General features: G+C 31.5%; 3 protein-coding genes and 1 pseudogene across 3 annotated transcripts; 2 read left to right on the top strand and 2 right to left on the bottom strand.

Moving 5' to 3' along the window:
• Window positions 1-1,499: 1,499 nt before the first annotated feature.
• LOC143541777 (suppressor of mec-8 and unc-52 protein homolog 2-like) lies at window positions 1,500-4,985 on the bottom strand. The gene is made up of 11 exons (XM_077034506.1): window positions 4,911-4,985; window positions 4,619-4,771; window positions 3,919-3,971; window positions 3,710-3,827; window positions 3,597-3,645; window positions 3,433-3,522; window positions 3,295-3,363; window positions 3,092-3,215; window positions 2,289-2,617; window positions 1,860-2,216; window positions 1,500-1,763 (listed from the first exon to the last, which is right to left on the bottom strand). The coding sequence occupies exons 1-11, from the start codon at window positions 4,973-4,975 to the stop codon at window positions 1,500-1,502; spliced, it is 1,671 nt and encodes a 556-aa protein (XP_076890621.1). The 5' UTR covers window positions 4,976-4,985.
• Window positions 4,986-5,972: 987 nt separating this feature from the next.
• LOC143541762 (uncharacterized) lies at window positions 5,973-9,234 on the top strand. The gene is made up of 7 exons (XM_077034497.1): window positions 5,973-6,112; window positions 6,206-6,324; window positions 6,928-7,004; window positions 7,483-7,604; window positions 7,725-7,889; window positions 8,658-8,751; window positions 9,043-9,234. Exons 1-7 carry the CDS (start codon window positions 6,097-6,099, stop codon window positions 9,209-9,211), a joined length of 762 nt encoding a protein of 253 aa, XP_076890612.1. The 5' UTR covers window positions 5,973-6,096; the 3' UTR covers window positions 9,212-9,234.
• A 923-nt stretch (window positions 9,235-10,157) lies between these two features.
• LOC143541732 (uncharacterized) lies at window positions 10,158-11,583 on the top strand (annotated as a pseudogene).
• A 202-nt stretch (window positions 11,584-11,785) lies between these two features.
• Window positions 11,786-16,026, bottom strand: LOC143541731 (cytokinin dehydrogenase 2-like). The gene is made up of 6 exons (XM_077034473.1): window positions 15,977-16,026; window positions 13,703-14,334; window positions 13,269-13,396; window positions 12,556-12,801; window positions 12,213-12,481; window positions 11,786-12,131 (listed from the first exon to the last, which is right to left on the bottom strand). The coding sequence occupies exons 1-6, from the start codon at window positions 16,024-16,026 to the stop codon at window positions 11,828-11,830; spliced, it is 1,629 nt and encodes a 542-aa protein (XP_076890588.1). The 3' UTR covers window positions 11,786-11,827.
• Between the last annotated feature and the right edge of the window lie 11,466 nt (window positions 16,027-27,492).

The raw sequence follows: 27,492 nt of genomic DNA, 5'->3' as shown, positions 1-27,492 counted from the left end.
AATATTTTATTTTCTTTTAAATCTTAAATCAGTTGGTGCCTAAGATTAATTTTGAGGTGAATTTGTAATTTATTTTTAAACAAGTTTAAATGATTAATACTCAAAAAGATTCATATTTAGTGCAACAAGTATATATATTAAAAACAAAAGAAAAAAAAAAGAATAGAAAGGTGACCCATTTTTGAGTTTGCGCAGCTAATACAATTTGTTTGTCCCGCTCATTTTACCAACTCTAATAAACGTTCTATAATCAAGTGTCTCTAGAGATCTTGCCTTGTATAAACAAATAATAAAATCTCGTTATGTAGTGAGATACTTTTTCCCAATTAACTTGAAATACGAGACAGTAGTGAAGAGGAAAACTTACTATACAATAACCAAAATTTATAATTGGTTTAATTGGATCGTACCAAAAAAAAATAAACACTGAATAGTAACCAATATTCACATATGTTTCATTTACCTTATTTAATAATAAAAAAATGAACTAAACATGTATAAAAAAGTTTCACGAAATTGGACTAGCTAATGATAGTTGAGTAAAAAGTACTTCTACGTAGGGGGTTAGCTGCTTACGAGCTACTTGAGATCGGATTAGTAGAAAGTCGGTGATCGGATCGGTAGAAAGTTGGTGCACAACCAATATTCACATATGTTTCATTTACCTTATTTAATAATAAAAAAATGAACTAAACATGTATAAAAAAGTTTCACGAAATTGGACTAGCTAATGATAGTTGAGTAAAAAGTACTTCTACGTAGGGGGTTAGCTGCTTACGAGCTACTTGAGATCGGATTAGTAGAAAGTCGGTGATCGGATCGGTAGAAAGTTGGTGCACAACCATCGGATCCGGTTCAACGTCTTTTATTTAGAGCAGGGCTGCTACCCCCACCACCCATTGTTGCAATGGGTTGGAAAGGTGGGCCCCGCGACAACCGCCCAGTTGACCCTTGATGCCTGAGCAACCAACTAAAACAACTAATGAATGAGTGGATGCTTAAGAAATGCTTAAGAAAGTACAATGTTAATTTCCCAACTGTTGCTTTGATTTTAGTTGAGTTAGGAAGTTATGTTTTAATATTAGTGCCATCAGCTTTGCAGATCTTGTTATTTGAATATTTTCACAGTTAACAAGTTCCTTGATATTTTAGACATTCATGTATATTATTATTCGCGCATAAAATTTTGATACAACGGTGACGAGACGTATGAGAAAATGTATTTAGCTATGGTAACACAATTCGGAGCTTCGAACACAGAAGTTAGGAATATGGTGATTATTAGACCATACACAAATCATACATTTTTGACTTTTTGAATACGATCAACCATTCACAAATCTTAAATTATATTGGGAAATGATCGATTCGAAAGATACACAACCACTTGGCTGTCAGCAAAGGTGCATTTAAAAAGTTTGAGAAAGATACAGACCGTCACGACAAATGAGATAGCATTTAGTTTAGTGCAGAAACACTGTGTGATAAGATAAATTAAGTTACACCCTGGGCTTCTTACTAGGATGAGATTCATCATCACCGCTGCCATCATCTTTTTGCATATTCTTTTTCGCCAGTATCTTGTTAATCTTGTGAAGCTCGTTTGTAATCTTTTGGTCCTTGTTCTGCTTTCTTATCTTGCGCCCGTCTTGCATCTTCACACCAAACTGAAAGGCTGCCTTGGGCATCGCTTCCTTCTGCTCGTTGTATGTCGCCCACTCCTCTTCTGTCTCAAAGTCCCACCTATGAAGCCGCCCTTTCGCCTACAAACAAAATGAAATCCTCACATTACATACCAATTAATCAATTTTTACATAAAAACTAAATAAATAAATAAACAACAGCAGCAAAACACTTACTCGCCCACCCATATCCATTTTGGACAAATCATCTTCATCATCACTATCGACAACCTCACGATTGTATTCTTGATAGCCAGGATAGCATTCCGAGTAACTCTCTGATATGAAGTTGGGATCTTTCTCTCGAGCATCTTTCTCCCGTAGCTGTTGAAGCCTAACATCATCCCGCTTGAACACTGACCCGAGACCCCGATCTTTCTCTTCTTGTGTCATTAATAACTGTTGGTCTTCTGCTGTCATCTCGTATGCTTGGTTGTCTTGCTGTTGGAGGTACTGTTCAGGATAGCCCATTTGCTCTGCTGCATATTGCCACTCCCCTTGATAACCCATTTGCATAGAAGCGTCATATCCGTTCTAAACAATTTGCAAGTAGTTGTTAGGGAAAATAATATTCAGAAAAAAAAATAAAATAAAAATAAAACTCACAATTTGTTCCCACTCATTTGAGGGTGGAACAGCGGGACCGTAAGCGGGCTCATCAAAATAGGAAGCTCTCTCCTCCTTCCTTCGCGGTGATTCTTCCATGTCTTGTGAAAGAGGGCTCTGGCTCATATCTTTGCTAGGGATGGCATAGTCGATTCCTTCTCCTACAAAAATATCATCTTCCTCAACACGAGCAACAGGTTCAATTCTTTTAGGAGGTGGTGGCGGTGGAGGTGGCAGAGATTCTCTCTCGGTATGATGATGTTTTGCCTTTGAGGCATCAGGTTTTGAACTTTTCTCATCATAATCACCAGAAACAGCTGAGAGCTTTCCTGTGTAATCAAATAAACAAACATATGTAACGACAACACATGCTATAATATATATAGAAGATGAAATGCAACAGAATAGGTTAAGAAAGTGCATGTGTATACATGATAAGGGGTACAAAGCAGCCTAGTGTGTCAAAATATAATCTTGAAACAGAAAATCCTTGTATGGCTTAAAAATATTTGTATTTGTTTGGTTTAAGAGACACAATGTTGTGATAACTAAGTTTGGCCTATGAAGGGGTTGATATGACTAGTTGGCTTCATTATACTCGCAACAAATTTTAACGGTGGTCTATCTCAATGATATAGTGATAAAACCAGAAATAGAAACTTAAAAGTGTTTCTTAAAACTCGGTTTAAAAAAAAATTGATACTTTTATTTAGGAGTATGGTGCTACATATATGTACTTAGTTTAGCTCTTATAACGATGCTCTTTAGAGGAAGTTAGAAAACAAAGGATGAAAAATTTATACCTTTACCATCCTTGTCTTTCTTCTTCTTCTTAAGAACCTTCCCAGATGATCCGAGCCGGAGGTAAGACATAATTTTCCCAATACGATCAAGCACAGACCCATCAACACTCACGGTAACCATTTCCTGCCATACATCATAATACATACTTGAGGATCACATCACTTACATAAAACCGAACCAGAATTGAACTATTATAAATAACCTCCGGTTCTGGGCAGTCAGCTTTGCTTCTGTGGACAGTTGTCGGGATATCATGAGAAAACCCACTCTCCTGTCAACCGACATTCATGTTAGCTTTAAAATGGTCTGCAACGTAAAAGTAGCCATAAAAAGAAGTTACCATGTCAAAAATGAAAGCCATTCTTCCAGGAAGGAACAAATCATTTGGCTTGACACCCGTTTGAGGCTTCACTATCCACTGATACACAGCCTGCAACAGAAAACTGTATGAGCAAAACACGTATACTTAAGGTTAATGACGGGCTATATAACACTTGAGCTCACCTTTGCAGTTCCAGTGCGAAATGATACTGGATGGTCTTCCTTAGATACTCTGTTGATCATTATTAACATTAGTATTGCAGTGAAATAATGGCGATATGTGCAAACATGCTTACCTAGACTTGCCATCACCACTAGCATCTTCAGCCTCCGGTTTCTTGTCTATCTCACTTCTGACTTTGTGCAGCAAAGCATAATCCAGCCCTTTGACCAAATGTGTGTGTTCAACATCACCTGATTCATTTATAGCAAGCAGGCTCGTTAGAACTAAAGAAATAAATCATTAACCTAATGAGATAAGATAATAAGAGATATAACAGTATACCTCCAAGATACTTGCTCTTCTCAATGGATATCCTGTGGGCTTCATCAGCCGACCTGCACGAGTAATAAAACAAAAGATATTTGGTTGACGCTTCTGCTACTGCGGATATAATAACTAGGGCTGTATACGAACCGAATGTCCAGCGGGAAGTTCGTTTATGTTCGTCTCGTCCGGTTAATAAATTAATGAACATGAACGACGACTTCCGTTTCGTAAGATTAACAAATGAACATGGAAAAAGGCTGCATTCGTTGACGAACACAGTTGAATGTGTTCGTTCATTACTGTTCATTTACGTTTGTTTACACATATGTGTCCGTTTATTAGAAAATTCACTATCACTATCTTTATTTATTTATCTATTTGTCATTACAATTTTGTTATAATTATGTCTATTAGTTTATGATTATTAATTTATTATGCTAAGCTGGAATGCTGGATATTATGTGGTGTACTTTCAGATTTTCGGGTGATTTTATGTTGATTTAGTGTTTGCTTACGTCCATTGGTATAAAATAAAATTCGTTTGTGTCTGTTTACAAAACTAATGAGCAGACACATACGAACACAAACAAGCTTACTTTACTTCCTTAACGAACGAACACAAACACAAACACAAACACGAGCACCATCTAGTCCAGTTCGGTTTGGTTCGATTACAGTCCTAATATATTAATATTAATAATAAGAATGAACTTACAATAGATCAAGGTGGTTTCCAGGAGGAGCAACAGCATGAAAGGCTCCGAATTGAGAAGAATTCGAATTCGGTTCGTAATCGGGATTCTGATCTTCTCTTCTCTCCTTTGCTCTATCTCTATATTTTGGCTCTTCCACCTTTACTGTTTCCTCTCTGCACACACACACAATTACTAAACAATAACCTAATCGATCGATTCAAACCCTAAACAGACCTAATTATTATTATTATTATTTATTACTATACGAAACAAAACAAAACAATACGAATTGAAGAAAGACGGGATATTTACTTGCGAGGACGATGAGCTAGCTTCTCCTTGTGGTGGTTGTTTCGCGCCTTATTGGATGACACCATTGTTGCTTGCTTGGTTCTAAGTTTGCAGGTGCTCAATTAAAAAACCCAATTAAAGTGAACCGAACCGAACCGAAACCAAATTAGCTGGAAAAATAACATTAATAGACGGTTATTATTATTATTATTTTTTGTTGTTGTTTTGAAAAATAACAAAATAACAAATAATGTAACGTGATCTGTCTAAATTTATAGTTTTCGTCTTTTTGGTTTAAGCGGTTTTAGTTTAATAGTTTTAAATTTGTGATTTTAGTTCATGTGGTTTCATTTCACTTGTAACCCGATTCCACTAACCCCGTTAAATCTGGTTGTTAAATCCATCAGTGTGCCTCTCACGTGAGGGGCGGTTTTGTCCTTTTTCTTCCAAAATAAACTCCAGGCCTAATTCGCAAGCCTCCTCACTTGAGGGGCTGGGGTGTATTTGGAAAAAAAGGGACAAAATTGCCTCTCACGTAAGGGACACGTTGATAGGTTTAACTATCAGACTTAACATGGTTAGTGAGGTTGGGTTTAATTGCAAGTGAAATAAAACTACAGGGACGAAAATCGTAAATTTGAAACTATTTGACTAAAACGCAGATTTAGACAAACCACCTGGACGAAAACCGTACTTCACTCTTATCTTAAATATATTTGGCCTAAAACAGTTTTTTTAGGAGAAAGTGAATACAGTGCTGTTACGCGTCTAAGCTTAGACGGAAAATTCATCAAAACGACGTAGTTTTTATTAAACACAAACAAACATTAATTTATTTCATAATCCCTACCATGCAGTGAATATATAACTTTTTAAAAAGTAATGAGATGTTTGAGATTGCTTGTATCAAGAGAGCAAAAGTTTTATAACCTACAATGCTGTAACTTATTAACTTTTCGTATTCGTAGTTTAACTAAATAAACTTCTCGCCAAATGTTGACATGTCTGGTCTGAGACTGTCAACCAGTGTTGGTGAACCCTCAAAAAAATGGGAATTGTAATCCATAGTCACTATTACCATTTAAACCCTTGTGCCACTTTGCTTATTACAACCAAAAATCACTTCTTTTCAGATTCTTGTCCCAAACACCCACTTCAAATCAACCAATTAAGCTTTCGCAATCGAATCAAAACAAGAGTAACAACAATGGAGCAAAACCCAGGTCCGATTTAGTTCTGTAAATCAATTAATTGTGATTTTTTTTAATAATATTAGTTTTTATTTAAAGAATTTGTGGGTTTTTTACATTGTTCAGGAAATGATCAGCAGAAAATTGTTATAAGGAATAATCATGGGGAGAATCTTGTGGGTTTATTGCATGAAACTGGATCCAAAGATATTGTCATCTTGTGCCATGGTTTTCAATCAACCAAGGTATATATACCCGAGCCCGAGCTCGAACTTTGTATGGGAAGCTCGGTTAGGCTGGTGGAGCATTGTGTAATTTAAAGTTTATGTTTTTTGAACTTTTATGTATTAATTTTGCACTGCATAGTCGAGTTCGAGCCGAGCTTGGCTTATTTAAGGTTTTTCTCAGAATATATATAAATTAATAAAAACACGTATATTAATTAATTAATTAAGTAATTAATAATAAAGAGCCAAGCCCGGGCTTAAAAAAACAACTCACAACTTGTGTCCGTGAACTGTTAGTTTAGAATTTAAACAAACGAACACAAACATGTTCATTTTTTTTAAATAAACGAACACGAACACAAAATATGTGTTCGATTAAGTGTTCGTGTCCATTTAAAGTTAAATGAACAAACACAAGCATGCCCTTGTTCGTGTTCCTTCGGTTCGTTTATAGGCCTAGTCACAAGCCAACCTCGAGCTTTAGGAAAAAAAGCTTGAAACGAGCCGAGCTCGAGCTCTGGTGAGTTAAAACAAGCCGAGCTTGAGCCTAGTCTAGGCTCTGCTCGTTTACACCCCTACTTGTAGTCCAATCATTGTAAAAAAGTGATCTTGATTTTGTAGGAGAGCATGGTTAACCTTGCTTCTGCACTAGAGAAGGAAGGAATAAGTGCGTTTCGTTTTGATTTTGCTGGTAATGGGTAAGTTAGATAATTATAATTTCATTGATGTTATTCCATATAGTGAAGTATTTTGAGTATTAAGTTTTAAGGTTTAGGTTTGAATTCAGCCTCCACTAGTTTTCTGTCTTAACCTTTTCGGCTGTAGTAAGGTATTGGTTGGGTCCTATGAGTTTTCAGGTAACGGGTTCTCATGCTACCAAAAAAAAGTATAATGTTTATTATCTAACATGCATGAACAATCAATTTTCAAAGGGTTTTAATCGATGAAAAATTAAAAAAAAATTGCTGTTAAATGTTCCGAGGATCTCTAAATTTGTTTATGGCATATAGACAAGACATCAATGTACATATTTAATCAATTTTCAAAGGGTTTTAATCAATGTATCTGATGTTGATTCTTCTAGTTGCAAAGATCATTTTAAAACGTGTATCCAAAAGCCCCTTAATTACGTGAAAGGAGTATAATAACTTTTTTTTTAATCTTATTATTTTTCAGGGAAAGTGAAGGATCGTTTCAATATGGTAATTACCGTAGGGAGGCTGATGACTTACATTCCGTTATCCAACATTTTCATGGAAATAATCGTGTAACACGTGCAATTCTTGGACATAGTAAAGGTATCCTAGAATACGGTTGTAGCAAATGCCACTCGTTGACTATTTTGATCCTCGTTTTTTCAGTAGTTAATTTTCTTACAATAACTTCTTAGTTGATTGATTATACATTATTACTTGCAGGTGGCAATGTGGTGCTCTTGTATGCGTCTAAGTATCACGACGCACACCTCGTCATCAATGTGTCGGGACGTTATAAAACAGAAGGTGGTGTTGAGGAGCGTTTGGGAAAAGGGTATTTGCAAAAAGTGAAAGAAAATGGTTTTATTGATGTTAAATCCAAAACAGGTATTCATAGGCCTGCAAACGAACCGAACGCTCAGTGAACTGCTTGTGAACCGTTTGGCGGGAAGTTCGTTTATGTTCGTTTATTTAATAAACGAGCAAACATGAACAAAAAAATTACATGAACAAAAAAATTGTGTTCGTTTAATTAAACGAACGAACATGAACACATGTTTCGTTCGTTCATTTATATTCGTGAATGTTTGTTTATTTATGTTCATTTATGTCGTTTACATATTAATAGAAAACAATTAAAGGTTATCTTGAAAAGTTATCTACTTGATGGTTATATATTTGTTCATTTAAGTGTGTTCATATATATTTGTTCATTTGTGTTCATTTAAGTGTGTTCATATATATTTGTTCATTTGTGTTCATTTAAATGTGTTCATATATGTTCGTTCATGTTTGTTTGTGTTCATTTACATTTGTTCATATATGTTCATTTATGTTTGTTTGTTTTGAACAATTAGGTTCATTTATGTCTGTGAACTACTCGTTTAGATTTTAAACAAACGAACATAAACGAACATAAACGAACATGTTCATTTTTTATATAAACGAACTTGAACACAAAATATGTATTCAATTACGTGTTCGTGTTCGTTTAATGTTAAATGAACGAACATGCCCTTGTTCGTGTTCATTTGGTTCGTTTACAGGCCTACCCGTATTCATGCTACTGAGATCTTGAAACTTTTGCATTAAATGTGCAAAAACTATCCCCTTAATGTTTGTTGTCAATTATTCTGACTAATTTTCTGTGTGTAGGAGAGGTATTATATCGTGTGACAGAAGAAAGCTTGATGGACCGTTTGAATACAAATATGCATGAAGCATGCTTGCAAATCGATAAAGAGTGCAAGTAAGATGAACAAAAGTACTCCCATCTTGTATAGCAAAGAGTCAAACCTATTAATTTTCAGATCCAAATTCGACAAACGTTTCTGTTGTATTTCAACCTCAAAAATATTCTTTTCATCACATATTTTATATAGCTATATGTAGTTGTAAAAGTTCTACGCATAAACATGATGCTTCTCGAATTCTTGAGTTAAGAAACAACTTGTTAGACCCACAAAAGTCAAATGCAAACTCATATTGACCTTTGATCATTTTTTTCTATTTTATTTGATTAAATTTTGTGTCTTTTTAGGGTTTTGACAGTTCACGGATCCGATGATTCAATTGTTCGAGTCGAAGAGGCGTTGGAGTTTGAAAAGGTTATACCAAATCACAAGTTAGAGATCATTGAAGGTGCCAACCATGGATTCTCAAAGCATCAAGATGGGCTAATTTCCATTGTTTTGTCTTTCATGAAGTAACCTCTAAGTCACAACCAAGATGTTCACTCAAAAATAATTGCTAGATTCATTTTTGTATTCAAGATTCAAAATACTAAATTTATATGATATGGTAAGAAAATTGACTTTTGATTGTCATTGTAATTTTACATAATTATCCCAAAGTTTTGCTTGGGCATTTAACCTCTTAAGAGTGCATTTTCATGACTAACCTTATCATCTAAAGTGAGCTTGAATCGGACCGCGCCAAGAACCACTGATTAAACGAACCACTTACCGCAATAACCGAAATAACTGAACCGTCTGTCCATCATGAAAATCTATAGACTAAAACACTAGTTATAGGTTTATTTGAAGATAAATTTATCAAAGTGGATACTTGAAGAGTTAAACAGGTCAACCGTGAACCTGTCGGGTGGGGGCTGACACGAACACAACACGTCTAGGTAAGCGTGTTTGCGGGTCCAATCTGAAACTGACATGAACCCGTTTAGACCAGACACAAACTTGTGAATTTGATGTTAAGTTCTTGAGTTTTCCACTGTTTTTGTGGTGTCATATGTTCACACCCACACATGAATAACATATAGCAATAAGGAACAAAGAAGTAAGCTTTGACTTTTGACATTTACTTTTGTGACCTGTGGTCTATATTCTGTCATAAAGTTATAGAATCTGTATCATTCATAAAGTTAAAGTTTAGGCTTTTTTTCATCAAAAATTCATAAGCCATTGAATAATAATAAAAAGCATGAAGATTCTTTCTAAAGTCACTGACCTTTTCAACTAGATTTATTTGGTTTTCTTTGCAAATAAGCCAGCTTTCTTGTGAGAATTGCATAATGAAAACTACACTTTTCAAGTCAACTGTTCAAAGAATTTGACTAGATTGGAACAAAACTGAAGCTTGAGTGTTTAAACACTTAAACCACTTTAAAAAAGGTTTAATTGACCTATAGGTGAACCAATGATGAAACATGATTACTACTTAATAACATTTGATGTACTTTTTCACATCTTCATTGCCACAATTTGTTCAAATTAGCACATTGCAAACTATAGCAAGTTTCTTGCATTTATGCAAATATGATGGCTTTATTGAAGCTTAACTTCATTTTTCAATAAAGCAAAGTTTTTTGTAAGTTTGCCCCTTTAACGAAGGCCAAAGAGATTGTAATTTTGTGCCATGACCTCCGAGGCATCAAGGTACTTAATATTTTCTGATCGGTTTTCATGTTTCAAATTGTTACATATAAGCAAAAAGCAACACAAACTTTAGCTTCTGAATATCATATTTTAGTGCTTTATACTACATGCTTTCTTGGAATCTTGTTTATAATAAAAAGTATGACTTTGTTATTATGAAATGATTTTATTGTATACATGTACTTGTTTTCAGGAAAAACAAGGGATCAGTGCCTTCAGCTTCGATTTATCAGGAAATGGGTAAGTCAAAATGCAAAATGTCAACGAAACACTTTGACTTTTGAGGTCAAATAGACTAACTGCCAACTGCAAATCTGGTTTAAATCTTTTTTAATTCAAGAAACACTTTATTGTAAAAATGTTATCATATTGTTATTGACTTTCTTCCTATTATTCTTACAATAAGTCAATAACATATTTAAACATAAATATAAAATGGTGTCATGTTGTTATTGACATTCTGCAAATTATTCCTACAATAACATATTTAAACACCCAAAAGTCAAAATATATATTTTTTCTGATCATTCAGGGAAAATGAAGGCACGTTCCAATTCGCTAACTACCATAAGGAGGTTGACAGTTTACAAGCAGTAGTTCAACATTTCGCTGCAGCAAATCGTGTTGTAAGCGCTATCATTGGACAGAGTAAAGGTATGCGTTGTGTTAGTGTTGACTTTTTGAGGTCAACAAGATTCAAGTCTTTTACTTTAATATTGTTTTTTAAAACCTTTTTGCAGGAGGGAATGCAGTAGTCTTATATGCATCTTTACATCACGGTACATCAACAGTTGTTAATGTGTCGGGTCGTTATAAGATGAACCGTGGCATCGAGGAGCATTTAGGAAAAGATTATTTGGAAAGAGTGAAAAAAGATGGCTTTATTGACATCAAATTTCATACAGGTTATTTTTTTGAGGTGACAAAATGGGTGGGCCCGGGCTTTTGGTAATGAATCGGGCTGGGCTGACCCACAACTATTTTTTTATTATTATATAGAAGAAGTTTCACTTCGTGTGACAAAAGAAAGCCTGATGGAACGACTGAACACGAACATGCATGAAGCGGGACTTAAAGTTGACGAAGATTGCCGAGTGTTGACCGTTCACAAATCCGCCAATGAAGTCATTCCCGTTGAATATATATATGCTTTGGAGTTTGCCAAGATTATACCAACCCATGAGTGAAACTTTCACATAGACAAATTAGATCACATTGTTTTGGATTTCATAAAGGCCAATATGCATAAAATATGAACATTTGAAAATATGTTTATTGATGCATGAAGAACCATTTACGTTCAACATAAACATACAAAAGTACTAAACTGAGGTACCTAATTTATATTACTTTTATACATAAATCTTAACACACATTATCATTATGCATATTATTCCTACAATAACATATTTAAACATAAAAATAAAAACTTCAATCTAAATTAAAAATCTTTTGCCCAGGAGATAATATCATTTTCGGATCAAATTGTTCTTTCATCGCCTTAAAAACACTCCATTTGTTGCCAAAATGCTTCATCCATCCTGCTTTGTTTGTATAATGTGGTAAGTATTGTTTGATCTTGATCCCAGCCTCTTCGCAATAATCTAAAATCTCTTTATTTTGTTTTTCGATGACCGCTGGATCAGTGGTATGTCCAGCAGAGTTCAACAACCCAACGGTGTAGAACATATTATCATCATCTTCTGGTGTAACAACAGACATTCTATTTTCCCACCTGAAAATTTTCAAGAAAGTAAATAAACTAGAAAACTAACACATCAAGTTAAATATTAAAGATGTTTCATGTTTATATTACTTTTTTCGGTTAATCGGGTAGATAAGGAATGGTCCTGAACTCAAGCTTTGTTTCTGAACAATATTAACTAAAACACCTTGATTAAAATCTGCGATTCTTGATCTTGGCACGAAAAGATTTAGCCACGGGTGAGGGACTTCCCATAGTCCTAATGACTGAAGCAGCAACTCTTCGCTTCTAACTCGATTCAAGAAATCAAAAAAGGTTACATCTTTGTTGAAAATGAGTCCAAGATTGACGTTTAACGTGCTGAATATCAGTTGAAGTTCCTACAAAAAGAAAATTTTGCTAACAAATTATTGAAATCAGTATGATATACATAGCATATATAAATTTTACTAACCTCTTCAATGGTGTATATGATTTGATCATTGTAATACTTGACTGCTTCTAAGCAATACAAAATCCCATTTTCGGATGCTAACGAGTTTATCAAGTGTTGATCAGAAGATGAGAAAAAGTTGTTTGCAGGACTATTTTTCAAGATCAAAGAGCCTTCCACATAATCAAACCCATCATTTGTGATCAAATGTTCTTGATCCTTTGTGAATTTGGCAAAATCATCATATACCATTTTAACCCATTTCACCTACACTCCAAAAAAAAATAAAAACAAATTAGTACACAAAACCTTTTAACTCATGACATATGCTATACTATTGACTGTTCCACACATGCATGTCAATCTATAAAAAACAGAAGGCTTTTAGTGACAGACATGTAAAAACCCTCGGTAAAGTAGTAGACGTCAGAAAACACAACATGTCTAATAGTTCACCGACCTCATTTACCAAAGGAAACGATGGGTTACCGACTCCTACCATCCCTTTCAAAACATTTTCACCAGTATATTACTAACGTATTATCAAATATATTATTAAATATTTTAATGTGTCTCTTAAAAGAAATTGGTTGGTGACTTTTTCATCACTCAAAGTCAGTTTTCTAGTAATGAACAAATATATCTTTTTAAAAGAAAACTGGTTTGACTTATTCATTGGTGACCATTTTTTATTGCTAGAAGTCATTTTCTAATAATAAAGATGGCATATATACCCTTGTTGGAGCATGGTCAAGAACTATCCTTGCTCTAGTTATGATCCCAAACTGGCCAAGACCTCCAAGAACAGCATAAAAGAGATCAGAATTCATGCTTTTGGAGCAAGTTATCAAATCACCTTTCCCTATAAAGTAAACAAACACAATTAACTTCATAACATCATCCGAAACATTGTCGTTCTCAGCAGAGTTCCGAAATTAAAAAAAAAACCAGCATACATATAGAGAAATTTATATCTATCTATCTATATATATGCATATATATATAAGAGATTTAGCCCTTCTTTTAAAATATAAGTATATAACACAGTAACTTTGTTTTGTTTATTGTTATCACAATTATCGTTTTGAAAAAATATATATATTTAAGGGTCCATTTTATATGAAGCAAAATAAGCATGTTTTTGATGAAGCAAGTTAGCAAACTATACCGGTAACAACATCCATTTCAAGAACATTGCTAACTTGAGGACCATGAAAAGATGCCTGTCCACTAATCCCAGCATTAGACAGTGTCCCACCAACCGTGAGGTACAAGTAATCGGTCCACGACACAGGTGCAAGCCCATGCGGCAGCGTGGCTTGCAGGACATCAATCCATAGCTGCTCACCTCCAACATCTGCATAAAACCCTAAAGAAGAGTTCCCAGAAACCCTAATCCCAGTAACATTATTATTATTCAAGCTTGACATATCCATCACCACCCCATCTTTGGCCATGGCTTGACCCCTAACCGAATGGCCATTGCCTCGTGCCGCAATAGGGAACGGAGACGACGAGTTGTGAGATGATTGCACAAGGTGGATAATATCAGAAATGGAGGAAGGTTGAAGTACACCAAAAGGGAGTTCTTGAATGAGGCTACCATAATCAGAAGATGCTGTTTTTATACAACTAGTGGATGTACAAAGATTATTATTATTTGTGGTTTCATTTGAAGTTAACAAGACTCTAATGCTTGGCAATGGTCTTGATGACACTAGTGTCATAAACATTAGACTGTTTATTATCAAGGGTATAAGGGAATAATAATAACCCATGAACAGCTTAGAAAGTTTGAAACTTGAAAGAAGAAAGAAACTAAAGATATGAAATCTTGGATGGGAAGTAATTAAGTTTGTGACGTATGTGAATATATATAGAGATGGGAAGTTGCATGGGATGGAAAAGTCAAAAATGTAACTTGAGTGTATCAAAGATGCACCCTTGAGTAAAATTATATTAACATAACAACATTCAATACTTTGAATATTCAAGTATTATTTTCAGCTTAATACATATTAGTTAGAGGAACCCCATTTACAAATCATAACAAGATAATATTATTTTATATTTAATAGTGCTTTAATTAAGAGTATGTTATTTACACGATTTCATTTGTGCATAGATGTGGTCAATATATGATTTCGTCATAGGTCAATATATGTTTCGTATATTATTATTTGTGTCAATATCTCAAATATTTTAAATACAAATTATTTAATTACTTTTCTAAATTTAGTTATTAATTTTTTTTTTTTTAGATTAATATTGTTTAATATAGTCTTAGTATCGATGTGTGTAGCACAACATAACAATATGTGTTTGCTACGTATGTGTTTTGAGTTTAGTTGAATATATGGTTCAAGTTAAAAGTAAGAACGTATGTGCCAATATGGACGGTGCATATATGTATATCCTTCCAAACCGGTAAAGCTAAAGTGAATTAAGTTGACTTTTTTTTTATTAATCAATGTTAAATAAGCATACACATATATAATATACACGCTCATATACATATAGTATGCATATAGATATAGATACGGATATCCTATAATTGATTTATATTTCTGTCATTCACATTCATCCTTCAGGTTTCTTAATTTCTTTTTTTATGCATACATTTAGGGGCTACTGTTAACTATTAAATACTATTTAGCATTCACAACTAGTAGTAGCAAAAGGGCATGACTCCCAACTAAAAGATTCTAGATTCTAGTTTCACTCGAAACATTTTTAAGATTATTTATACAAATAATTTTTTACACAACTTATATCATAACTAAGTAAGCCCATCTAAAAATTTAATTGTTTAAATCAAACAAAAAACCATTTACATGAGGCATAAAAATTTTTTTGCTTACATTATTTCGTCACTGGCTATGGTATACGGGCCTTTTTTATTTCAGCTCGGCCGAGACATATAAATTCTCGAAGACGACCCTGCGTAGCAGGCAAGCAATAAGATTGGGTAATGGTGTCCTAAAACAACAATGCTTTTATTGAGTTGGAGTATCTTTCTCTTGCCCATCCTTAAAAAAATATTCTTTTTTTAGCAAGAACAAATTAAAAAGAAATTTAGTCACTATAAATGGTGGAAATTGATTTTGTGAAAAGATGGATTGTAAGGGTAATATGTTGGTTATATATGTATGTAAAAACAAACTAAAATTTAAAAGATACGTAATACAAGCAATGATACGGTTCTTAACTTAAACAAAAAAACAAAGCAACAAAAGAAGTTTCTCAAAAGAAAATTTTATCAAAAAGTATCATAATATGCTTTAGTTTTTAAAAGTTTGTATTCTTTAATTATATATGAGTCTTTTAATATTATTATTTTTAGAACAATTTTCTTTTAAAGAAACGTGCTCAACTGCCTTTAATATAGTGTTATTTATAAAAGTGCCAACAATTATTTATAACACTATTTAGTGTTGAATACCAGCGTGTTGCATCGGGCTCGTAATCAAATTCGTAATTTAGGTAAATCATGGGGACAACTTGTAAAGTAGTTCTAGAAAATAAGTTAAAAAACAAATGTATAGTTTGAAGAATAATGAGATCACATCTAAATATAACGTGTTTAGAAATCTCGGATATTAAATTGTCTATGGTGATTTTAAAACGAATCAATTATTCAAGCGGGTTTGAATTAATATATTATATAGTAATAATAATAATAATAGTTAAATAAACTTATAAACTATAGATGATAACAATAATAATAGTTAAATAAATTAAATTTAGAGTAAATATAGAGCTTTGTTGAAATATAATTTTATAAAGCATAAGGTTTATTGATAGAAAAGTCACTATTTTTACTTAGTGTGTGCTTTTAAATTGTCTTCTTACTAGGTCCACTTTGGTGGATAAATGTATCGGCGTTCCTTCCTCTTTTTATCCTCTCAGTTTGCCACATGAGGAAAATGGGGACCATATTTTTAATGCTTCCTTTGTTGTGGTTAGACCATATATGGTTCCACCGTGCAAACGAGAGTGGTTACAAGGCACTGCTACCGTGAAAAATCACAACGTGGAAGGGTTGGAGGGCGATGGAGTAGTGGCGCACATTGAAGAAAATAGATAATGGGATGAGGGTGTAGGTAAGGAGGTACATGGGAGGTGGTGATATGGCTAGTGCGGGAATACCACCACTGATGTGCGGTGAATGGTGTGGCGTGCTAGGTTCTTTACTGTGTTAGAATAGCTTCATATGGTTTTAGAGCTTTGAATGTTCTTAGTAAATGGTTGCAAACTATTTTACCTATGTCTTTGGAGTCGTCGTCGTTTATCTCTTTGATCGAGTTGTATAAATTGAGTAAGCCTGAAAAGGAAGATGCGTGAGGCTATCATCATGTCGAGTTGGTGAATGAATTGGAAGTTTAGAAATGCAAGTTGTGTTTTAGAAAGATAACGACTGAATTTATTTCATGATAAATGTTTCTTTTTTCAAGGTTATGTAATAGTAACCATAATAACTTAAGTTGGGTCGAGTGGTTGCAAAACCCTCTAATATATTGTATAATTGTTGAACTTCGTTTCTATAAATTTGGTCGTTTCTTATAAAAAGCAGTTAAAGGGGTAAAATAACTAACAAGTGCAAGGAAATTAAAATGGTCCCTTAAGTATGTAGCATGTTAAAAAGAATATGGATTGGCTAATCTGTTACATCAATAAAGTTTTATGGTAACTTATAAATAAAATTATAACAATTAAAAAACTTAAGCAAAAAGAAAATAATAATAACAATAAAAAAACCTTCGGAAATAAAATATTATTTATCCAACATTGGAGAAGGGATATGTCATGTGTCACGCCCTTAATTTGATGAGGAGCCAAAGTCATACCGTTGTTGACAATTCGGTTTAAATAGAACTTAAAACTTAAAAATAAAAAGTTTTCAAATTTGAAAATCAATATTTTTATAAAGTAATGCACATAGGGTTAAACAGTACTTTGTATAACTTTCGCAATTGTATCATTTTATGATCTTCACTTTCTTTCGAATCACCGTATCATTGAATTAAGCCTGAAACAATACGTTTAAATATGCATATCAAGTTTAGACTATGTTTTGAAACTCAAATAAGAACCGAATGTGTCACACGGTTACTAATTCATCGGTTCAAACACTTAAATCCAATAGTTATAGATAGAGGTGCACAAATCGGGTTTTTCAAATACCCGGGCTCAGGTATGGAACTAGGCTCGGGTATGACCGCGTATTAGAAAGTCGGGTATCGAACCGGTATTCTAAAACCGGGCATTTGAATACCCTATTTTCGGATATTTACAAAACCCTATTTTGGGTTTTTTTTTTTTTGCTTTTTTCAGGTATAGATTGGATTTTTTTAAGAGGTTACAATTTTTAGGGGGTATTTTCAGGTATTTTTTGGGTAATTTCGGGTATAGATCAGGTATTTGAAAAACCCGGTTTTGGGTATCGGAAAAACCCGGTTCCGGGTATGAACCGGATCAGTTTTTCGGGTATTACCAGGTATAAATCGGGTCCGGCTCCGGGTACGGGTTTTGATACTGAAATGCATATCCTATCCGTACCTTACGGGTAGGGTTGGGTATGGGTTCGGGTATTAAAAACTCGGGTATAAAAAAACCGGTTTCGGGTATTTTTTCGGGTCCGGTTCCGGGTTCGGGTTTTTTGTGCACCTCTAGTTATAGAAGTTATTGATTCATCGGCTCAATGAGTAATCGGGTTTCTTCATTTCTATATCTCCATAAAATAGAGCATCACCAACCTAATACATAGTTTTTGATTTCAACCGAAAGAAAGTGGATAGCATGCGACATGAACTAGAGCAGTGTTCGATTAACAGTCTAATCATTTTGTTCAGATTTTGTATCTTGGGTTTCTCTTTTTAAAAATATTAGAAGAAATTAAGTAATGTGTACAAACTTACAAGTTACATCTATAAAATGAATCAAATACATAATAATTATTATGTTTCTTTAAAAGTACATTTAGACAAACGCTTAAGTAACTACAATATACATTTATGGATCATCAAAAGATATTTATAGTCTTTAAAGAGGACATCGTGGTGGTTAAGTATTGTGTTCCACAACCAAAAAGGTTGAGATTTCAAATATTACAAGTGCAAGTTGTGATGCATATATTTTTTCAAAAATCTAGAAATTGTTGTTAAAAAAAAAGAAAAGAAATACATAATTAAATTTGCTACAATAGAAAAAGAAATATTGCCCCTTCGAATGTTGCATAGTATTGACACTATACTATTTAACAGAAGATATAAAATAGTCTAATAGTGTGTTCAAACTTCAAATGCAAATAATAGTCAATAAATATTCTTTTATTTTGGTAGACTCCATGCTTGACCTATTTTTTTTTCCTCCTTTCTATCTACAATAAATATATGATCATTGACTTCCTCCTAATTTGTATACATTAATTTTTATTTTTCTTTTCATCTATACAGATGGCAGGTGACAAGCTGCGCCGCTAGTTCTTTTTAACTAGCAAAACTAAGTTGTTTAAAAATAACATTTATAGAATGTGAGATCATAGCATTGCTATTCGTGTTTTTGTGGTGCATTTATATGTTCAAATAACGAAATAGTACGTAAAATCATCACTTGTGAGTTGTGAATTCAAAAATTTTCGAAAGGCTAATATTTTTGTATAATTAGTGACAAATTCAAAAGTTTCAATAGTAGGATGAAAATTAAATCTGGTAAAAAGTATCATGATGCAATTGTAGGGTTGGATAAAAGTAATTATATCAAATCATATCAAATTTTACTTTTTAAGTGCTACTAATAAATTAGAAGTTGTTTAGCTACTACTTAAATTACATAATAATCTTACAATATATTGGTGTGTGAAAACAAAATAAGTGGAGGTCTTTCCCTCTAACTTGACCTTAGGTCTGGTCATAATCATAATAATGCTCAAAGATCTTCTAGATAAGAAACAAGACCTTACAATATCTTAGATTAACTATTGATTATAAACATATAACTGCATTAATAGACAACACTTAGGATTATATCTACATAACTGAAGATTTTAAAATGTAAGTGTGTAAATAATGCGCCAAGCCGTTGGTCATAACTACTCGATATCAACTTGTTCAAAGCTCCAATGGTGCTCAAGCACAAACCTAAGTTAAAGTTGCGTTTCGTATAATTTGTCGAACTTGACTAGTTGACTAAGTTTGTGAGCATATAATTAACATAGGTATACTAGTTTTTTTATATAACGTAATAAACTACGTATATAATTGTATATAATTATATATGTATATATAGTAGTAAAGTATTTAATAAATAATAGACAAATCGAATCCAAGTCGTACCTTGGCTAGAAAGTAACTTATGCGAGTTTGAGCTTTACTCAATCACACCCTAACTAGTTATAACTTAGAAATAACTTAAAATTCTTTAACAGTTCAATCTTACACTTGCAAGGATTTAAATTCATCACATTATTTTTGAAGGGGCAAACGGTTTTGAAGGATTAGAATAATGTTTTTTAAATCTCTTGGTTGCTTGATTTAATCTCATGACTACTGACTAGGATTCATCACCATATCAGAAAATATTTGCATATATGAATTAAGAATTAAAGACTTTTTTATTATTTTTTGTCTTAAAAGATTGACCTTTATGTATAATATATATTTCAATCAACAAAAACGTTTTTCTTTTTACATTTATAACTCTGTTCAAGTCGCTGAAGTTTCACATCAAAAGATTTACACAACATTATACAACTAATTATTTGGTGTCTTCTTTTCTTTTTCTTTTTTTAAGTGAAGATTTTCTTATATTTGATTGGACTAAATCAAGATTCAAAGATACGTTTACCGGCTTAAGTTGATTTTAATTAAATTTATTTAGATAGATAGTGTCAGCCTAGATGAAGATTAATCTTCGCAAAGTTAAAAAGGAATTAAAATAACAAATATATCTAGCAGGTATGTTAAGGCTAGAATCGGTTTTGTTGGCAGGTTAAAAAAATCCGTTATATATGTTGTAAAACACGCACATACGCAAATCATGCGCGGTGTAAATTACATACGCATAACTTTACCTATGTATGTAAATGTTTAAAAATTTTAAAAATATACATATATTAATTAATTTACTTGTTTTTGTGTACATAAAATACACATATGTACGTATAATATGAAAAAGAAAAAAACATATGAACGCATTAGAAAACAATTTATGTTTTTTATTTTGATATTTGTAATAACTTAGTGTTTTACAATAAGGGAAATGAAATGATATATAAAACCAAAATGCAACTTTAGAAGTTTAATTATTTAGAATTTTGCTACATTAGTTTTGGATATTTAACTTTTGACCCCTTAACTTTTAATTACAAGTGTTGACTTATTAAAATTTTTCTATAAAAGTTTCACATATATATTTTTTTCCAAGTTTAGTAAAAAAGCTTTTAATTCAAAACTTTTACTCTAACGAATCAAACTGATACCAACTTACTTCCCACCACATTTCTAACGCAGCACAAGTCAAACATTTAATGAATTTAACGCGTTCCACATTAACACGCCAGTAGAAATACTTCTTGAAAATAAAAGAAATAGCAAAATGGTCCAATAAAGATTTATTGTGTATCCCCGTTGTTATGGAATGTGGGACATAGTTATTATAAAGTTGATATAATAATCCCAAAAGTCCAAAATTTTTGTAGATCTTATGAAATTTGGCAAACGTCAATATAAGATCAAGACAATGACACACAATGAATATTTGCAATGTGTCGATGCCAGCAAATCATGTTCAAAGATTTGCCTAATATAACCTAAATTCAATTCGATACTCAATAAATTGTTTATATTTAAAGTAGCAATCTAAGCATTTATAAGCAAGCATCCATCAAATATTCAAAAAGATCGGATTGTATATGAATATAGACTCAAATAATTTAATTTCAATTAATGTTGACAACGACAATGCATCATGATATGATGTTTAATGTCTTCAACTGATTTATTGTGGTATATAATAACAATATTTAAATCAATATCATAGTATTGTAATTTGAAAATGAATGAGATTTATATATTGTGAATTTGTGATGCTTTACGATAACGTTGAATACACCTATACACATTGTCATGTATGAATATGAATGTTTTATAGTACTCGATTTAAGTACACTATTTTATAAATAAACTAGTCTGAGACCATGTACGACATGGGTAATTTATGAAAATCAATAATTAAGTACAATACAATAAAAAATCATCATATAATATGTTAATAGAATATCGATTTACATTAAAAATACAAATATTATAAAAGAAACACATGCACTGCACGTTCAATAAATGTGTATATATATTGAATAACGCCTTTAATAAATTAAGAGATAATTAGAATTTTAAAAATATGCAAGTAAATTGGAAGTAAATATTGAATTTAACTTTTATTATTTTATACTAGGCAAGTTCCTATTCATTTTTTCAACACTCTTTTGTTCCAAACAAGCTATTTTAAGCATCGATGTTTTATTTGTTGTAACTTTATTTTAGATACTTATAAGCCCGTTCTAATCTCTTTTGAAAGAGTAATTAAACTCGCTAATAATAGCTATATTAACGATAATTACATATCTTTATTGGCATAAATGTTTCAACCTGCGTGTTTGTTAGTAACTTTTGAAATGATATTTATTTCTTTAAACATTTTAAAATTTTAATGATATACTCACATTATAAAATGTTTTGGCATAAATGTTTTAACCTTTAACTTTTTTTAGAAGTTTGTAAAAAATAACTGAGCATAATAATTTTCAAGTACTTTTCTATATTGCAATTGTCATAAATCTTTATTTTCAAATAAATAAATAAAATGTTCCCATAATTAAATAGAACCGGCAAAGAGACGACTTGATTAATAGCGTCATCAAATCAACTATAAAAGATTTAAATTCATCATTACGAGTAGACTTTATAATTTTTAAGAGTTGTTGACTTAAATGTTTTTTTTTTTCTAACTTCACAAATATTTGCAATTTCAGTTACAATGTATCTAGAAAGTACTCCCAAGTGGAGAAGGCTCAAGCTCAACGGTCCAAAATCTTCTGTTCTATATTGCTTGTTTTTTTCATTTTAATTTACAAATAAATGATTTAGCATAACTGATGACGAACAGAATTAGAAAAACAAATTTAAAAAACAGTTTATTTGAAAAAAAATGATATTATTTCTAAGGAAAAAATAATATTATTTTTTTTCAAATAAAACCAGATGTCGAAATCAAAATCCGGATTTTTAAGGAAAAAATTTGTATTCAAGAGGTGATAATAGGCTGTATTTGAGTTTTACTAAAACCAAAACATGATGTCTACCTGTTTAAAATCATATTATTGAAAAAATAAAAATAATATTTGTAAAGTTCAACCCTTAAGGCCGTTTACAGCATGTTTACCCCATTTACATGAGTAGTCTCTTGAATGCACGATTTTAAATATACATGAATTGGAGTCGATGTTTTTGATACGAATCAATATTTAAGTCGTGTTGGAGTCCTGTTAAAAATTAATCACGGCATAATTGCCATTTTTTCAATTCAAAATTCACGCAAACTGCATTTTGTGTTTTTTAGCATGTCCAAATTGATAGACATGCTTGTTCATAACCATAAATCATATTGTTTTCATACGTATCTTATGAGGTAGTTATATTCAATTTTTACTCGGTAAATAATAGAAAAAAAAATCTTTTGAAATATCAACAATTTATTTGAATATATAATAAAAAAAGATGTTTTTTTTTTTCCTGAAAGGCAATAAATAAAGATGTTAATCTTAATTTACTTTCCACTTATTAATAAGTAAATTTTCAATTATGTTTTATTTTTTTCAATTAAATATGTAAACGATGTATTTGTAGTTTAAAAAGCGGGTTGTTAGTTGGTAATTTTTGCATTATCAACTCATTTTCAAAGTTATCATGTCATGTTAGATAGTTTGATGTAATAAAATGAACGGTTTAATTCATAAAATAATTATAATAATAACAATAATAAAATAAAACATTTTATGAATAACTAGAGAAAAGTGTGTTATGATTACACTACAAGATTTGTAGAAGGGTAATTTTATTTTACCTTCAAATTTTAAATTCAATAGATATCATATAAAACTAGCACTATAAGTCATAAAACTTTATATGAAATACAAATTACAGTCATATCCATATGTGAAGATGGGACTGTCCATAATCCATATGTAAAGTTCCATTGGAAAACCTAAACTTTCTTCAAGTCGTTTCTTTCTTGGTTTTTGTTCTACTTGTTGGTAAAAGTCTATTTTCTAGTGGTGCAAATGTGTAATTATCCAAAGTTGGTTATGAAATAAATGTCTACACAGAATGACTTTAAAATCATATAATTACTATAACTTTAAGTCCTAATCTCATAATTAGTATTGAACTTTGATACGCTAGTCCAAACACCCACTAGCCCCAACACTAAATCTAAACGTATCTATGAAACATGAAGTCTAGGATTTCATTTGAGTTGTACCAAACATGCCTCAACATCCTAGTTATCCAAATGACAAGAATATTCGAATCAAAAAGTTAAAAGTGTACAAAGATTTTGGACCTAGATTCTCTTTATCTTGTTGGGTCAAAGTCAAACATACAAAACATGAACCATGAAGAAGCATGTCATAATCCTAAAGATTGTTTCATTACTTTTGTCCCCCTTAGATGTTAAATGTTCATATTGACATATTGTGGTCCAAACATGATTTGATTACACAATCTAATTTTATGAGCCCACATGACTTGAATCTATGAAAGTCAATGGTCAACCCCTTGAGTTGTGATCTTAAGAACTACCAATATTACCTAAGTTTAGATATGGTCAAAGATTTGCAATGCAATATATATACAATTAATAGTGTACCTCATGCATAAAAGATTTTTACATGCCTACTTGTATATACTATTGACATAGAGGTGTTTGATTGTTCAATTATTGTAACATGAAGTCTTCAATAAAGTGTTTTAGGTTGCTTATGAAAGACGTTTTGTGTGGTTTTTGCTTTTAACAAGCAATTTGGGATGAACAACTTCCAATTAGCTTTTTTTCAACTATGTTTTTATTCAAATTTAAATAATCAAATAAACCGTTTACATAAGCAAATGAAAAATCATATGTCATATTAAAGGATGATTCCGGAAAAGAAAATCATCAAAAGTATTGGAGTATATTATATTTTTAGAGCTTATTAGTACGAGTCCACGATCCCAGATTTGGTTTATAGGTTTCTTATGATCTATATATATATTGCATTAGTTTGTAACTTAATAAATGCAATTGGTATAAGAACATCAAAAGCAACTCTTTCTATCATGAATACAATTGAAATTTTTAGACCCGAACGGCCGAATACAAAATCTCTTATGCGAGCCCAAAATTCCAAACCGTGGGGACCTTCTTCCCCGTTGTCTATAAAGAAGATTGGTGATTTGGGAACCTGTGATATTATAACAAGTACATTTTCAATGAAAATATTGTGAAGTTTACTTTATCATTTCGTGTGTTTTATGTTCGATAAACTCCACGATATCATAAGCCATGTCTTCTTGTAAATCATTTTGATTTTTCTCAGTGGCGCTTGTTGAAATCATTTTATAAAGTTACACTTTTCGCTATTTAAGTTTACACCGTTTTCAAAATTGTACTTAAACTAAGAAAATAACAAGAAACTTCCCATCCTTGTCTGTGATTCATCGATATGTTATTATTTATAATTTTAATATTTTTGAAAGCCAAATTACAACTGGAAAGACATTCAGAGACATATTTTGTCTATGGTTTAAGGGTCAAGTTCTCAACTACGAACACAATGAAAACATGTGCACCACCACTAGCCCACGATTTGTAGCCTAATAAAATTCTGGTCTTAGGGTAAATTTAATACATAAAAGCCCACCACCACTAGCCCATGGCCCCATAATATGGGCTTGTAGCCTAATAAAATCTTTGTTTTGGTACAGCCCGAAACACTAGCAGATCAAATCAAATGGCCCGATTGATAATAATAATAATCTACCTATTCTAACAAAGTAAAATAACTGTGAACACTTATCATGTTTTGGTTAATTCTTATAATTCTTTTCCCTCCAAAACGAAGATCTTAATTAACCATAATATATGTAATAGATCAGTAACTATTCACTTTCTTTTAATACTTTATTTATATTATATCTATACATTTTTATGAAAAATAAATATTAACATATTCTTTTACTATATATTAATAGGTAGATTTTTATAAAAACTAAATATTAACATATTCTTTTACTATATATTCTAAAATACTTTGTGAAATCCAAAAATCAACAACAAACCATGGTTGTCAAATACTGAAAAAATATATTTTCAAATGTTATCATTAACATATTGTACTTTATACTATGTATATTGTAGAATATTGTAAAAAAAACTCGAAAATGCTTTCATTTTATAAAGTTATTTTTTAATCATTAAATTTTTTATATATATATGCCTATTTTTTTAAAATCAATCAATTCATCTATTATTATTATTATTATTACTATTACTACTACTATTATTATTATTATTATTATTATTATTGTAAATTGTCATATAAATTTATAAATTATAAATCTAAGCTTTAAATCTATACACTTATTTTTTGGTTAATTTAGTACACTATATATATATATATATGTTAATATGTTAAAATGTAATGATAGTATATACCAATCACTTTCAGATATAACAAAGTTTATTATATTTAATCTCTTAGTATTTTTATCAAGGATTGTTCTGGATTTTTTATGGAACTTAAAGTTGATTTTATGGGTCAAAAGTTGATAAATAGATTGTTTGGTACAAGTTAACTACATTTATAATCAAAATTTGTTACAGGTCAAAAATGGGAAATCTATGTATTTTTAAAAGTTTTAAAATGCAAATAGATTTATCATTAAATTTGTTACGGGTTCAAAGTGTTGACTTGGAAATGTCAAACGAATAAAAGTTAGAATTTAAACATGATTCGGGTTTCAAAATTATTTTCAAGGACATTTTTGGAAATAAAGGTTTGAGATTTGACAAATTGACTATTTTTCCATCGACTATTAAAATTTAAGAAAAGATTGTGAACACTTTCGACATGCCACCCCTAGACCTATCAATTCTTCAAACTGTTATCAAATTAGAAATATTTATATAACAATTAACTTTTCCTTCAATTGTGATCAGAGCGTTGTATGGGAAGTATGTCATGCAAAACTATGCTCAAATGAAGCAAAATATTCAAAAGATTGAATGAGTTAACATGCTGTTTTTTATGTTGTCATTATGACAAAGTCCAGAGGCTCTCTAAAATTTATCAAAATCTTTTTTATGGTGATACTCAGAAAAACATAGTTTACGAAGAACATCTGTCGTTACAATTTAATGTTCTTCTTTCCTTTGATGGATGGTAAATTGATAAATATATCAATAAAGGTAACACTTATTTTGTATTTAGGCTGAGCGGTTAGAACTGCTATTGTATGAGAAGTTTATTCCTGAAATTGGTTAATAACCAAAATTTTTTCAATTATACATGTATGACATTGAGAATGAAATTTTTAATAGAAAGAACATTCTCGGATACATGTATGCACATGTATTTTTTTATTAAGTTCATTTCAAAAAAAATCATTTTATGATATAAATAAAATTAATTTATGTACGCATAGCTGTAACATCCCGAAATTTCCAAAATAATATTAATTGTATTACTTAATAATAGAGGGAAAGTTTACTCGGGTTATCGGGAAATAAATAAATAGAGTAGGAGTTGGTATGGGTCGGGCTAGTGTTGGGTAATGGATATGGTTATGGACTTGGGTTATGAAAGAAGGAAGGAGAGTCCATGGGCTTAAGCCCATGATCCCTAAATATAAATACCATTAA

Source organism: Bidens hawaiensis, unplaced genomic scaffold, assembly GCF_021521415.1.
Source record: "Bidens hawaiensis isolate Kalapana, Puna unplaced genomic scaffold, B.hawaiensis_p1.1 tig00012646_1, whole genome shotgun sequence".
In the NCBI taxonomy this organism is placed as follows: domain Eukaryota; kingdom Viridiplantae; phylum Streptophyta; class Magnoliopsida; order Asterales; family Asteraceae; genus Bidens; species Bidens hawaiensis.
The sequence above is the reverse complement of the archived record's forward strand: the minus strand, read 5'-3'. Positions and strand labels throughout refer to the sequence as shown.

Excerpts from the sequence above, each read along its gene's own strand:
- LOC143541731 (XM_077034473.1), bottom strand. The coding sequence starts at position 16,026 with ATGATTTACCTAAATTACGAATTTGATTACGAGCCCGATGCAACACGC. Across the intron at positions 13,397-13,702 it reads TGAAATGGATGTTGTTACCG|GGAAAGGTGATTTGATAACT; the intron begins GTATAGTTTGCT and ends TTTACTTTATAG. Across the intron at positions 12,132-12,212 it reads TACCCGATTAACCGAAAAAA|GTGGGAAAATAGAATGTCTG; the intron begins GTAATATAAACA and ends GAAAATTTTCAG.
- LOC143541762 (XM_077034497.1), top strand. Across the intron at positions 7,890-8,657 it reads TGATGTTAAATCCAAAACAG|GAGAGGTATTATATCGTGTG; the intron begins GTATTCATAGGC and ends TTCTGTGTGTAG. Across the intron at positions 8,752-9,042 it reads CAAATCGATAAAGAGTGCAA|GGTTTTGACAGTTCACGGAT; the intron begins GTAAGATGAACA and ends GTGTCTTTTTAG.
- LOC143541777 (XM_077034506.1), bottom strand. The coding sequence starts at position 4,975 with ATGGTGTCATCCAATAAGGCGCGAAACAACCACCACAAGGAGAAGCTA. Across the intron at positions 3,216-3,294 it reads CTGACTGCCCAGAACCGGAG|GAAATGGTTACCGTGAGTGT; the intron begins GTTATTTATAAT and ends GATGTATGGCAG. Across the intron at positions 1,764-1,859 it reads AAATGGATATGGGTGGGCGA|GCGAAAGGGCGGCTTCATAG; the intron begins GTAAGTGTTTTG and ends TTTTGTTTGTAG.